This window comes from Cebus imitator, unplaced genomic scaffold (genome assembly GCF_001604975.1).
Source record: "Cebus imitator isolate Cc_AM_T3 unplaced genomic scaffold, Cebus_imitator-1.0 Scaffold167, whole genome shotgun sequence".
Taxonomy (NCBI): Eukaryota; Metazoa; Chordata; class Mammalia; order Primates; family Cebidae; genus Cebus; species Cebus imitator.
In genome coordinates this window covers 2,104,379-2,118,772 of record NW_016107482.1, presented here as the reverse complement: position 1 = coordinate 2,118,772, position 14,394 = coordinate 2,104,379, and the positions used below count along the sequence as shown (strand labels likewise).

At 39.2% G+C, this 14,394-nt stretch overlaps 1 protein-coding gene across 1 annotated transcript in view; it reads left to right on the top strand.

Moving 5' to 3' along the window:
• CNTNAP5 (contactin associated protein family member 5) overlaps positions 1 to 14,394 on the top strand; it is an 865,582-nt gene that overhangs the window by 725,218 nt on the left and 125,970 nt on the right. Inside the window, exons 18-19 of the mRNA XM_017544214.2 lie at positions 3,706 to 3,945; positions 12,054 to 12,278. Of these exons, the coding sequence (XP_017399703.1) occupies positions 3,706 to 3,945; positions 12,054 to 12,278 (465 nt within the window). The remainder of the gene's footprint in view (positions 1 to 3,705; positions 3,946 to 12,053; positions 12,279 to 14,394) is intronic.

The window sequence follows — 14,394 nt, the reverse complement described above, 5'->3', positions numbered from 1 at the left end:
AAAAAAAAAAAAAAAAAAAAAAAAAAGGCAGAAAGAAAATAGAAACAAGGAAGGAAGGGAGGAAAGGAGGGAGGGAGGGAGGAAAGGAGGGAAGGAGGGAGGAGATAGAGAAAGAAAAGTAAAAAGCAAGCAAGGAAGAAAGACAGAAAAGGAAGGAAAGAAGGAAGGAAGGAAGGAAGGAAGGAAGGAAGGAAGGAAGGAGGGAAGGAAGGAAGGAAGGAAGGAAGGAAGGAAGAAAGATTTGGATTTTTCTGATGACAAGCAAATCCTTCTTTCTTTCTTTCTCTTTCTTTCTTAAAATGCAATAAAATAAATAAATTGGAAAAAAAAAAGAAAGAAAGAAAGAAAGAAGAAAAGAAAGAAAGAAAGAAAGAGAAAGAGAAAGAGAGAAAGAAAGAGAGAGAGAGAAAGAGAGAAAGAAAGAAAAGAAGGAAGGAAAGAAGGAGAGAAAGAGGTAAGCAAAAGGAATCAAAAATAGAGATTTCTGAAAGGGGGGGGGAGCTGCAGAACTGGGGAAGGGGAGGAGGACTATGAGAGGAGGGTGCGGAAAGATCACTGCTGCTTTCCTGTACAAAAGGTTGTACAGAAGATTCGCATCTCCAATAACTCTCTACATATAGTAGGAAACATCGTCAGAGAATACACAGAACTAACAACTATTCTCTCTCTCTCTCTCTCTCTCTCTCTCTGTGTGTGTGTGTGTGTGTGTGTGTGTGTGTGTGTGTGTGTGTTGGAGGAAGGGCAACTTTTAAAAATTATTCTCTTCATAAAGAAAAAGCAAACTTACTCATAGTTTTCTCCTTTGTAAAGAGTAAAGCAGCCAGGGAAAAATGGAAATTCAGGTCACTGCAACTGAGTTCATAACTCACTGTGTCATTGTGTTTTGTCAGCATCTGTAATTGAAATAATCACCTTGTTTTGTGGCACCATCGCCAGGCTCTGTAAGTCTCTAACCTTAAGGAGTGCACTTTTGCCATAGAAACCACCCACCCCAGCCATCTTCTCCATTTATAAACTTGTTGACTAAGCCACACGCAAGAAAACGTGCAATAGATCTTGCATTCTTCACTTCTGCTAAAAGAAAAATGACACTAACAAGATATATGAAGAGTTATTCAAATCCACCATGGGGAGTGACTACAAAATGAGAAAAACAAAACCAAAGAAAACATGTGACTACATAAATCCTCTCCTTTTTATTCTACACACACTCTCTCTAGGAAAGAAATAATGAACCTTCTATAATCTGCTTGTGTTTATAATTGATTTATCTTGTGGTTAAAGAGATTGACTCACCAAAATTGAGACAGACAGAAGAACGCAATTTGGGTTTGGCCTCCTGGCCTGCTTGGGTATCACTTATGGGAACTGAAAACATAATGATTGAACACATACCGTATTCTAGGTATCATTACTTCAGAATACAAGACTAGATTTATCCCTTAAGATAAATATCTTTGGATGTAGCAAGTGAATGTCATGCATATATTTATGAGTCTGCTGACCTGATGGGATTTAGGAAAAATAGCCCTTTTCTCCCCTCTCTCCCCTGCCCATGTCCTACTCACGTCCTCCCCATTTCTAATTATTTCCTTGCCTTCCTCAAAGCCCATCACTGGGCCAGTCTGGCTAATACCAGGAATTCTTTAGATTTTCTATTCATTCCTTTAACTTAGAGCTTTGTTTCTCATTTAACATTTCTATTCCCTGTCTAAGATAATGCATTTCAGTTTCTCATCTGATCCATGTTGATAGGAACACATCTGTATCTGGTCATTTGCCAGACAAAGATTTAATAAAGTTGTAGAATAATTTCTAGAATGAGGCTCAGATGGGAGACCCTAAGGGTACAGAAGATGAATGACAAGCTGGCCCTGCCCTTGGTATTTTCCCTTCTAACTTCTCCGCCCCTCCAATAGTACGTCTGGTAGACCTCAAAGACCTGTGTGTGGCCTTCACTCATCCATATGTGTAAACTTGAGCCCAAGGATTTGAACTGTACCTCTGCCTTTCCTGGATTCTCCCTGGAGTTTCAGCACCAAATAAATACCTTCAGATGGGACTTAGCTTAATTTCCCGGTTTGTCTCTCAACACACATTTTCCTGATATCAGAGGGGTAGGCTGTTGGAAGGCTGGATTTCTGATGGGAACAAAACACTCTGAAATATTAAATCTGTCTGATTCTAGAATAATTTTCAAGATACATATCAAATCTCTCTGAAACCTTCAAGATATACCCACAGCAGAAAGTTTACAAGCCTATTGAGTATTCCACAAAAAGAAATCTGTCTTCTAAGTCATAATGTAAGAATTAGCTCTAGGATTAATCAGCACATATATATTAAGGACCTGCTTCTAGCCATTGTGAAGGTGCAAGACAAGGCAAGGGAGCAGCAACAATTGGCCATGTATTGTATTCTATTATCTTTTTTTTTTTTTTTTTTTTTTTTTTTTTGAGGCAGAGTCTCACCCTGTGATCCAGGCTAGAGAGCAGTGGTGTGATCTTAGCTCACCGCAGGTTCCACCTCCCAGGTTCAAGCAATTCTCCTGCCTTAGCCTCCTAAGTAGCTGGGATTACAGGCACCCACCACCATGTCCGGCTAAGTTTGGTATTTTTAGTAAAGATGGGGTTTCACCATGTTGGCCAGGCTGGTCTTGAACTCCTGACCTCAGGTGATCTGCTCGCTTTGGCCTCTCAAAGTGCTGGTATTACAAGCATGCACCACTGGGCATACTGTATTCTATGATCTTAACCAAGCCTCACCATACACACACAGAGTAGATTTTTATTTTATAGATCAAGTAGCTGAGTCTTAGGTAATTCCATGGTCAATATGACTAATCAGCAAGTGACATAAGGCTGACTCCACGTCTACCTGGCTCTAGTCCACCCACCTTCCACTGCACGGCACTGCACTGCGTAAGCATTAGGAAGCCTGTTAAAGTTTTATAAGTTGGTGTACTTAACAGCTTTTGTCTAACATTGCCAGAAAAGATAGTCCCACTCTGTGCCTTCCACTTCAGATGAAAGTGTGCCATAGACTGTGTAAGAATTCATTTTTTTTTTCGCAAGAAACATGGCTATCTGAAGTTTTACTCTTAAATTTGTAAAATGTAGTAACTATAATCTTTCACTTTTTGTATGTATATGGCAAGAGCCTGAAGGAGGGTGTTCCCAGCCTAGAAGGACATGCATTTTTTTCTTAACTTTAATTTTAGGTTCGGGGGTAAACGTGCAGGTTTATTATATTGGTAAACTTATATAACAGGGATTTATTGTACAGATTATTTTGTTACCCAGGTACTAAGCTTAGTACCCAACAGTTATTTGTTCTTGCTCCTCTCTCTCCTCCCACCCTCTACCCTCAAGTAGGCCCCAGTGTCTGTTTCTCCCCTCTTTGTGTCCAAGTGTTCTCATCATTGCCTTCCAATTATAAATGAGAACGTGGGGTATTTGGTTTTCTGTTCCTGCCTTAGTTTGCTAATGTTAATGGCCTCTAGCTCCATCCATGTTTCTAGGACATGCATTTTGTTTTTTGGGGGCTCTTCGGAATTCCAACTCTCACTGGAAACTTTAATGAAAAAATTAATTGAGCCCTGCATGACAATAGATAGATACTTAACTCTTACTCATGCCAACATTAAACCTAAATGCATTGAGCCCTATAATACCTTACATTTGTTTCCTTTATTTTACCTCTTAGGGGGAACGTCTTCCAGACAGAAAGGTTTCCTAGGATGCATTCGCTCCTTACACTTGAATGGACAGAAACTGGACCTGGAAGAGAGGGCAAAGGTCACATCTGGAGTCAGGCCAGGCTGCCCAGGCCACTGCAGCAGCTACGGCAGCATCTGCCACAATGGGGGCAAGTGTGTGGAGAAGCACAGTGGCTACCTGTGCGATTGCACCAATTCACCTTATGAAGGGCCCTTTTGCAAAAAAGGTACCGTAGGCGCTCCTGTTTCTCCTGAGTCCAGTGCTGCCTTACCTACACGCAATGGTCAGGCTATGTGATACTCACACTCTGAGACAGTCTTTGTCATCTACTCTCCCTCTGTTTAGAGAGTCCGCATAATTTCTCAGCATAATCGCATATACTTGTTGGTACTGGGTGTGTGCACTGGCAATGCCACTGAACTGGATGGACGATCACAGGAAAACAACCTGCCCATGGCCAAAATGCCAGTTGAGAAGTGAAAGAGGCGGACTCACATTTCTGCTGTTGGCTAGATAGTCAGTGACCCCATTGCTATTTCCACTTCCAATCCCTCAATTCATAAATGTAATCAAACAATTGTGGAATCTTGCTCTGGGGTGCCTTAGAGACACTGAAGCCATGTTAGATTATTTTTACAACAAAGAGTGTAATGGTAAATTAGTCAGCAAAGTACCATGTATCTGGTGACGCCTCTCTATTCTGCAGGTGATGTGAGCGAAGGTCCGAGGCTTTAAGAGCCCTGTCTGAAGGCTCATATTTAGTTCATCAGTAAGCTGGGACTGAAAGGCACATGAAAGTCAAAATTTCTGCCCTGGGGCTTTCTCTACACCCCTTCACAATCTTATGAGTTATTTACATTGACACAAATGAAAAATCATGGATATGCACCTTGGACAAGGAATGAGGATTATTGTGTGAATTCTCTAGATAAATTCAAGATACCTCAAGAAACTAGAAAATTTCAATATTGAGTATAAATACGTAGTATTTTTCAAACATAAGAAAAAAGATTTGGTGTACTCTGAATCTTTGCAGTATTTTAAGTTTATTTTATTGCTGGAATAAGGTTTGTTCAGTGAATAATGTAAACAATATTTCAAGAGCAGCATTTGAATTATTAAAATAAAATGCTTGAATCATTTTGAGACACCATTTACAAATAATCATAGCAATTATAAGTAATTTTTCTCTCTTCATTGAAGCACATCTTCAAAGCACCTTTACAAAACAATGGTTTATTTAGTCCAGCTTACTACAGTTGGAGCTTAGAGACAAAAGAGGGGAAAAAAACACTCACTGTTTTCTCGGAGGGATACTATAATTTAAACCCGCCATTCACTCTTACAGGTGCCTTCTCCTCAATTAGTTTGAATTACTTACTTATTATTGCCAAAGAGCATGTTATGCTTCTTGGGAGAAAATTAATGGTAAAAATTTTAGGGCTAAGTACATGGGAGCTTAAAATAAAACAGGTTGCATTCCAAGGGGTTGTATTGTGAGCTAAACAAGGAAAGTGCTGCTAGGTATTCACACTGGGAGAGGTCTCCGAACAACTTCCCCTGAGAAGTGTGAATGCCACCTTACAGCTGTCCCCCACACTATTAGGAGCACAAACAGAGTAAATACCATGACCCACACACTGAGATGCACAAGAATTCTCAGCATCTCTACCCAAGTCTTTTGTTTGGAAGAAAGTGAACGGGAGACCTCTCTGCATTTCTCTAGGGAAATTATTCAAAGATCTCGTATATCATATTGTTCTAAATGTAGCCTAATTTATTTTTATTTTTTGGGCTCCTTTCTCCAAAGCCATTCCTATCAATTTTCTTCTGCCCACAGCCCTGTATCTTTTTCCTGCATAGGTTTCAACACCTCTGTGCTTCTTCCCAATTTTTTTAATGATCTACAAGTTACATAGGCAAATGTGTGCCTAGCCGTTTTGTGTGCTTTGCATTTCGCTGTTTCCAAACTATTCATTCTTTCTGATAATGCTCACCAAATAATTCACTGTATATTCAGTCCTCACAATGTATGTAAGATTGTCTTTTTAGTCGCATCTTTGAGCCCTGCCAACTGCCTCTGGGCGATGTGGCTGGAACTGAAATGTGGAGCCAGAGGCTACAAGACGGTTTTGAACAAAGGGTGGTCTCTTGGGCGATTGGGGTAGTCTTCCTTGCCAGTTATTATGGCATAGTATATTTCAAGGAGATGGTGTGTAAATGCTGATTATATCTTGGGTAGAATTAGGGACATATTTTTGCATTACCAATCCCTAGGTCAGAACTATGGCCCATTGGCCGATTTTCTGTTTCTCATAATGGTAGAAAGAAATAACCATGATAAAAAATCAATAACTAGTAATTAACTGCAACATATATTCCTCATCCAAACAAATAAAGCAGGTATTAATATCTAAATTTAACTGATTAGTGGTTTATAAAGGTGTACTGACTTGCTAAATGTCAGAGCTGGAGGTCCCTCTGGCTTATTTTTTGTTCACTTTTTCTCTTTATGACCCTAATTTCATTCTATACATGAACATGATAATAGGATTCCATCTCTTCAAACATGCAACTTTTGTTTTGTGTATTTTTTATCTCTTTTTATTATTGAGATATAATTTATATGCCATAAAATCCACCCTTTTAAGGTATCTAATTCAGTGATCTTTATGACATTCACGCAGTTGTAAAGCCATCACCACTATCAATTTCAAGACATTTTCATCATCCCAAAAAGAAATTCCATGCCATTAGCCCCCATTACCCCTTCCCCCATCAACCCTTCCCCCGTCTCTGGAAACCACTAATCTACATTCTCTCTTTGTGGATTTGCCCATCCTGGGCCTTTCATATAAATAGAACCATATAGTGTGTGGCCTTTTTGTGTCCGATTTCTTTTACTTAGTATAATATGATCACAGTTCATCCGTGTTTTAACATTCATCATTACTTTATTCCTTCTTAATTGCCAAAGAGTGTCCCATAGTGTGAAAGCACCACAATTTGTTTATCTGTTCATTCATTGATCAGTTAATGGATGTTGGGATAGTTTCATTTCTTTACCTATTATACATCACACTGCTATAAACATGTACACATTTTTATGGGGACATATGTTGTCTGTTTTCTTAGATATATAGCTAGAAGTGAGATTGTTGTGTCATACATTAACTCTAGGTTTAACCTTTTGAGGAACTGTCAAACTTTTTCAAAGTAGCTATTCCGTTTTACATTCTCACTGGCAGTGTATGAGGGCTCCAATTTCTTAACCTTCTTGCTAACACATTTTATTGTCTGACTTTTTGGTAATAGCCTACTGAATATGAAAAGCTATTGTATTGTGGTTTTGACTTTCATCTCTCTAATGACTAAGAATATTGGACATCTTTTCATGTACTTATGATCCATTTATATATTCATATGCATTTTTTGGAGAAATATTTAAAATCTTTTGTAGATTTTTTTTTTTTTTTTTTTTTTTTGAGACAGAATCTCACTGTGTCGCCAGGCTGGAGTGCAGCGGCATGATCTCAGCTCAATGCAACCTCCACCTCCCGGGTTCAAGCAATTCTCCATCTTTTGTAGATTTTTAATTTTTTTCTTCTTCTTTTTACTACTCAGTTATAAGAATTTGTTGTGTTTTTGAAATATAATTCCCTTATTAGAGATATGATTTGCAAATGTTTTCTCCAGTTCTATGGGTTGTATTTTGTCTTTTTCATGGTATCTTTTGAAATGCAGAAGGTTCAAATTCTGATGAAGTTTATTTTCTCTAGTTTGCTATCTTTGTTTATACATTTAGAATCATAGCTAAGGAACCCTTACTTAATCCAAGATCATGAAGATTTACACCTGTGGTTTCTCCTAAGAGTGCTATAGTTTTAGCTCTTACAGTTATGTCTTTGATGAATTATGAGTGAATTTCTGTATTTGTTGTGAGATAGGGGATCCGGCTTTAATCTTTTGCATGTGGATATCTGCTTGTCTCAACACCGTTTGTTGAGGTGTGTTTGTTGTTAGCTCACTCATCCTCGCTACACACGCACCATTAATAAATAACCTGGATATGACTGTCATAGTATTTTAAGTGTTTTTCTTCCTAATTAAAATGTAAGATAATTACTTATAAAATTTATTTTAAAATTTATTTATAAATCTAGAAAAGTTAAAACCCAACCTAAGTGCTCAGAAATAATCATTAATGGGGAAATTGTACTTCCTCCTAGTATTTTTCCCCTTGCACTTAATATAACTGAGATAATTTTGTCCATTGCACTTTATTTATGAATTTTCTTTATTTCCTTTCAACAGTATTTTTATGTAAGTCATCAATATTTTCATGCATCCGTCTTAATGATTGCAATATGTTCCATCTGGCACTATTGCCTTGCCTAGTTTAATCCATCCTATTACCAGAGCATTACCACTCACAGAGAAATCATGGGGCTAGCACCACCCCTGCCCAAGTTCAGGCTCTGGTTCATCTATGGCCCACGTTGTGTGACACTTGTTGTGTACCTCAACCTCAAGATTCCTTGGTTTCCTCGTCTATGAGATGTGGAAAGTGCAGGAATATTTCACAGGGAGTCATGTTTAACATTCTATGAGCACTCTACAAAGCACGTGGGATACCCACGGTACATAAAGTCTCACTAAATGCTGGCTCTTCTTGATTGACATTTTTCATTAACTAAAATTTTGTGTGTAAACAATGCTATGATAAACACAATATTGATTATTTTCTTAATATAATAATTTCAGTGAAAAAATAAAAGTATGTACATTTGGGTACTCTTTACATATTGCCAAAAACCTGTCAGAAATCATTTAATCCTTATGTTTCTTTCAAACTATATCATTTATTTTTACTTTTTATTATAGAAAAATGGCAAAAATATGCTGTAGGACAAGAGTTTAAGAACTCCCATGCACCCATTATCTAACTTCAACAGTTATAAACTCATGATCATTTTTGCTTCATCAATACATTCACCTCCTAAGCTTCTCCTTTATTATTTTGAAGCAAATCTCAAACATAATACTATTTCCTCTATAAATATTACATCATTTATTACTAAAAGATAAACACTCATTATGAACATATATCCACAGGATCATTATCATAAGAAAAGTATAATAATTTTTGAAATACTTGCTCAGTATTCAAATTTCCAATTGTTTTATTTTTATTTAGTTTGTTTGATTTTATCTAAATTAATTACAGCTTGGATGATTTCTGGACAATTTCTAGACTATTTATCACCCAGCACTGGTCTTTCTGTTTGTTCTAATTCCAAATCTAATTCTATTACTAGTATTAAGACCAGCTTAATAAGACTATTTATTGAGTTCCTACTATGTGCTGTGCTTTTATGTACTTTATTCCAATCCTTTAACCCATCCCAAGATTGAATTCATCCTGATTTATATTTGAGTAACCTGAGGTTGAGTAGGATCCGGTGACCCCAAGACATGGGTAGAACCAGGCCCTAGCTCCAAGTCTATAGGCCCCATGGAGGCTCGGAGGCACACCCTCCAGTATCATCCCATTTTCAGCTCCTTCTAGTTCGTGCCACATATCAACGCGCTGTCAATGTGGAGATCCTCTTGCAGGCCTGCTCAGGATACTCTCCTCTCAGAGACATCCAGCTCTGGAAAACATTGTCTCTGTCACTAACACATCAAGCCCAGGGTTAACTTCCACTAGGTTTATTTTTTAAAATGTGTGTCTTACCATCTCAGAACCGAGTTAGCATAGCTTCTTCCACCAAGAGGTGGAACCAAGCTCAAGGGATGTGGCCGATCGTGGCTCTGTGGCCTTGGAGAAGCAACATGGTCATTAGACACCACCTTCAAGTTATTTCTTTATCCTTTAAGGCCAGTGGTTTCAGATATTCTGATACCTCAATCCATCTGATCAAAAAGTTAAACTCTTAGATTTTAAAGTATAAGAAACTGAAATAATAATATAATCCAGGTGTATTGCTGAATTTAGCTTTATGATAAAATAGACAATATTTAAATATTAAAAATAATTAGACTGGAGCTGGAGGAAGAGTGACAACAGAAATTTAGTTTGACTTTTTTGTTGTTGTTGTTGTTTGTTTGAGATGGAGTCTCCCTTTTGTTGCCCAGACTGGAATGCAATGGTAAAATCTTGGCTGACTGAAACCTCCCCCTCTCAGGTTCAAGCAATTCTCCCCTCAGCCACCTAAGTAGCTGGGACTACAGGGGTGCACCACCAAGCCTGGCTAGTTTTGTAGTTTTAGGAGAGACAGGGTTTTTCCATGTTGGTCATGCTGGTCTTGAACTCCCAACCTCAGGTGATCCGCCTACTTTGGATCAGGGATCTGTAATCCCAAAGTGCTGGGATTACAGGCATGAGCCACCACTCCTGGCCCTGTTTTACACTTCTAATTACAAAATGCTCTTTATTTTTAATTTCTTCTCCTAAGTATAAAGAAAAAAGTAATATCCTATATATGCCCCTATATATATTTATGTTATTCCTAACAGAAGGCTCTGAACTTTACTTCTGTTTAGCACACACACAAACATGAGATAAAGGCCTTTTATTTTGTTAACTAAGAGGTGGTAGCTCAACATGCAGGCCAAATATCCCTGAGAAAATTTGCTCAAGGAAAATTCTTGAATCAAGCTGATGGTAACCAGAATTTTCACTGCCACAGATGTCTGCTGCATATTTTTATAATCAGGAGTACCAAGGTTGTAACCTGCATGATAAATGCAAAACACTTTCTCTCCACCTTTAGTAAAAATGAACTAGTATTCCCAATCTGCTAGGCAATATGCATAAATATGCAACTTTAATTTTTTGGCACTATTACAGAGTGCTACAGAATTTTCACGAGGTGGAACACATTTGCAATAGAATTAAGAAGCAAAAGCCGGGTATTATTATATTCTAGGTGCCACTAACTCAATCAGAGACTTTCATGGAGTGTTTGGAACATTCCATATGCCATTTAGGTTAAAGGGAAATTAATCATGCCAATATGGGTTCATGTTTACTGTGCAATTTTTATGGCAGAGGTTTGCTGCCTGAACTAAGGTGTACTGCCCTATGAAAGAGCCTCCTCTACATACTCCATTACTGTATAGAGATAAAATTTAAAGTGAACTCAAGAGCAACCTTGATCCAAGGAGAGTATGTCAGCACTGGGACAGATGATGAGCAGTTAATAAATGCATATATTGTATAAAAGTCTATTGGGATGGCTTCTGGTTAAATTCTCTTCTAACACTCTGTAAGTTCAAACTGTACTGGGCAGCTCTCTTAAGTGCCTTACATACATCAGCTCACTTACCCACAGAGAAATGCGGATGAGGTAGGTGTTATGATCCCCATTCATAAGAAAACGTTCTCCATAGAGTTCGTTATCGTGCCTGAGATCACACGGCCAGCGTGAAGTCAAATGGACATCTAGATTCAGTGCTGACTCGGGCAGTGCTCCTGCCACTGCATTAACATGATAACACTTGGCATGCTAGAGCATTCTCCCAGGAGGCTGGGTGACTTGCAGATCCCGCTAATTGAATTTTATCAGTTTCTAGATCCCATATTTCTTCCTGGTGGTGGCGGATCTCTATCCAGTGTGTTGTGTTAGAGGGACTGTTTCCCATAGGACAGCCTCTTTACCCAAGTCTTGGCTGTAATTTGGAACTGAGTGTCAATGCCTACACACCTAAAAAAAAATGAGTTTAAGAGTTGTATACTTAGGCCTTTTCTACTTTTCCATAAATTTCTTCGTTGCTGCTTTCATTTTTCTTCACGTTTTACCCAACATCATGGAGAATTACTGCTGCTCACCCCGATGTCTTACTCTACTTAATGACCATCCACGCTCTCCCTGAGACACGAGAAGAAGAACACGAACCAGAACTGTCAGGTTCTCAAGGTTCTCAGTTTTGGGAGTAAGATGGTACCGGTGCATTTCTCTATGCGCTGTGCTGGAGGCAGGGACACCTTATCTTTGCTTCTCAGGAAATTTGCATGGCACATGGTCGTTATTTTGCAGATAGATGGTATGCAGAACTGCACCTAAACTGCAGAAGGCAAACCTGAGCTTTCTTTCCTGGCTATGCCACCCTGTTCAAGGTTTGCAACCTGTGAGATCCTCAAGCTTCCCATTATAAATAAGAATAATGACTTCTGCCACTTCAAAATGATGGTGGAAACACATCGTGAGATGCATGTAATTCTCCTCACACAGTGCCCAGTGCATAGGAAACAAGAGCAAGCAGTTATGGCTGGCTTAAGCAATGGACCTAAAGGTTTCAATGTGTGCTCTCCCCTCTTATATTTTTCAGAAGTTTCTGCTGTTTTTGAGGCTGGCACGTCAGTTACTTACATGTTTCAAGAACCCTATCCTGTGACCAAGAATATAAGCCTCTCATCTTCAGCTATTTACACAGATTCAGCTCCATCCAAGGAAAGCATTGCATTTAGCTTTGTGACAGCCCAAGCACCCAGTCTTTTGCTCTTTGTCAATTCTTCCTCTCAGAACTTCCTGGCTGTTCTGCTCTGCAAGAATGGTGAGTGTGATGTCATGATGCCCAGTGGCGTCTCAGCCTGGGCTGGAGGGACAGGTGCGTGCACTCCAGAACTCTGCATAATTTCAACCTCAAGTTGGGCCCACCTGGGCAGCTTATTTTCAGACTTCCAGCCAAACCCTTGACTATACTTTACCTTTATGAGTTGCCATTGATCTTCAGGGCCAGTGTCAATTCACTGCCGAAGTCTCAAATGCATTGACTTTAATTTGCCTCAACTGGATAGCAGTAATTCTTTATTATTTATTCTGTGCCGGAATTCGTTAAGTGCAAAGGAGAAGATCATAAGCATATCTGAATTTCAGAAGGACACTTGCCACATATATTTTTCCTGCAGCCTTCTTTACGAAGGCGGTTAAAACAATAAGCATGCATGCAGGCTGCATTAATAGAAGGTGATTTTCCAGGTCTTAGAGAAAAATAGTTAATATTTGAGTCATAACTGCAAAGAATAGGTGGCTTGCTTCTGAGAATCAGATTTCTTTCTTTTTTTTTTTTTCAGGCTGATTTGTTTTAATATAATGACAAACTGTGGCATTTGCTATTTTGAAACAGAAAGATTTTGGGCATTTTATTTGATAAAACTATAATATTGTTGTTCTATAAACCAAAATGTTATCACTTCCTTTCTTTTCTGCCTGAACAGTGGTGGGGCCTAACAGAAAGGAATCCTGGAGTGTGCCCCATACACAGCGTCCTCTCCAGGCCCAATGAGGAAACTCTAAATTATTATCTTGCTTTATTTCTTCGTGGGTTTATTCCTCTTCGATTCATCTTGCTTTCCAGATATTTACAACATCAAAAGCCATGAATGATGTATGGGACTAAAGAAATGATGAAATACTGAATCAGGCCTGAAGTGCTATATTAAAAATGATGGGCCGCATGATGTAACAGGTGTCCTTCTTTCTAAGAGAAAAATAGAAGGGAAGGAAAAAGGAGAAAAATAGAGACTAGGATAACAGTGGCTCATTCCAAGCCCATCTGGACTTGAAGAACCCACAAGAGTGAGGGGAAAACATTATGGCTCATTAGATCTGTTTACCAATAGCCTTTAATGTAATTATGATTAGGACCCTTCTATAAACATGGCAGGTCTTAGACTCTGCCCATCAGCGCTTTGTGAGAGTGATAAGGCTGATTGAGGACACTGAGACGTGGAGAAGTTCAGCAGGTGGATGTGCCAGTGAGGCAATCTATGGCACAGCAAGGACCAGAATCTAGGTTTTCCAATAGTCAGCCCAGCAATCTTCTTTCTAAACGAGATCATCCTCTGATGATGTCATTGGACCATAGTAATATGGTTGGCTACAGAGCACTAATGTGCAAGATTTTTTCCAAAGCATCTTTTGGGTATAGTTCCATAGGCACAATTGTACCTGTCAGGCCACTCCTTGGGAAATACAGCTGCCATGAAGACAGACAGTGCATAATGAATATAATTGTATCAAATTGCACACACACATACACATGCACATAAAACTCTATGCTGAGCACTATTTTAATTAATCCGCACAGCATTTACTTCTCATTATGACCCTGTTTGATTGGTGTAATTTTTATCGTTGTAGAAACTGAGGCACTTCCAAATCTCACAGCCAGTAAGAAGCAGGGCTGGATTCACCCTCCCTTCTTCTGTCTGGTGGCATATTCTGTATTCTAAACCACAAGGACTAAACTAAGAGTGTTTTTAAAATGCACAATGTCTTAAATAATGCGAATCTATTCAATTGAGGAGGCATTCTTAAATTCTGCCCTGCCTGTGTCTTCTTACTTCCTGAACTCTTACCCTATCAAAAGCTGCCGGATCCCATAGGCATCTGCATGCTTTAAAACCCTGGCTACAGGCCGGGCGCGGTGGCTCAAGCCTGTAATCCCAGCACTTTGGGAGGCCAAGGCGGGTGGATCACTAGGTCAAGAGATCGAGACCATCCTGGTCAACACGGTGAAACCCCGTCTCTACTAAAAATACAAAAAATTAGCAGGGCATGGTGGTGCATGCCTGTAATCCCAGCTACTCAGGAGGCTGAGGCAGGAGAATTGCGTGAACCCAGGAAGCGGAGGTTGCGGTGAGCCGAGATCAAGCCATTGCACTCCA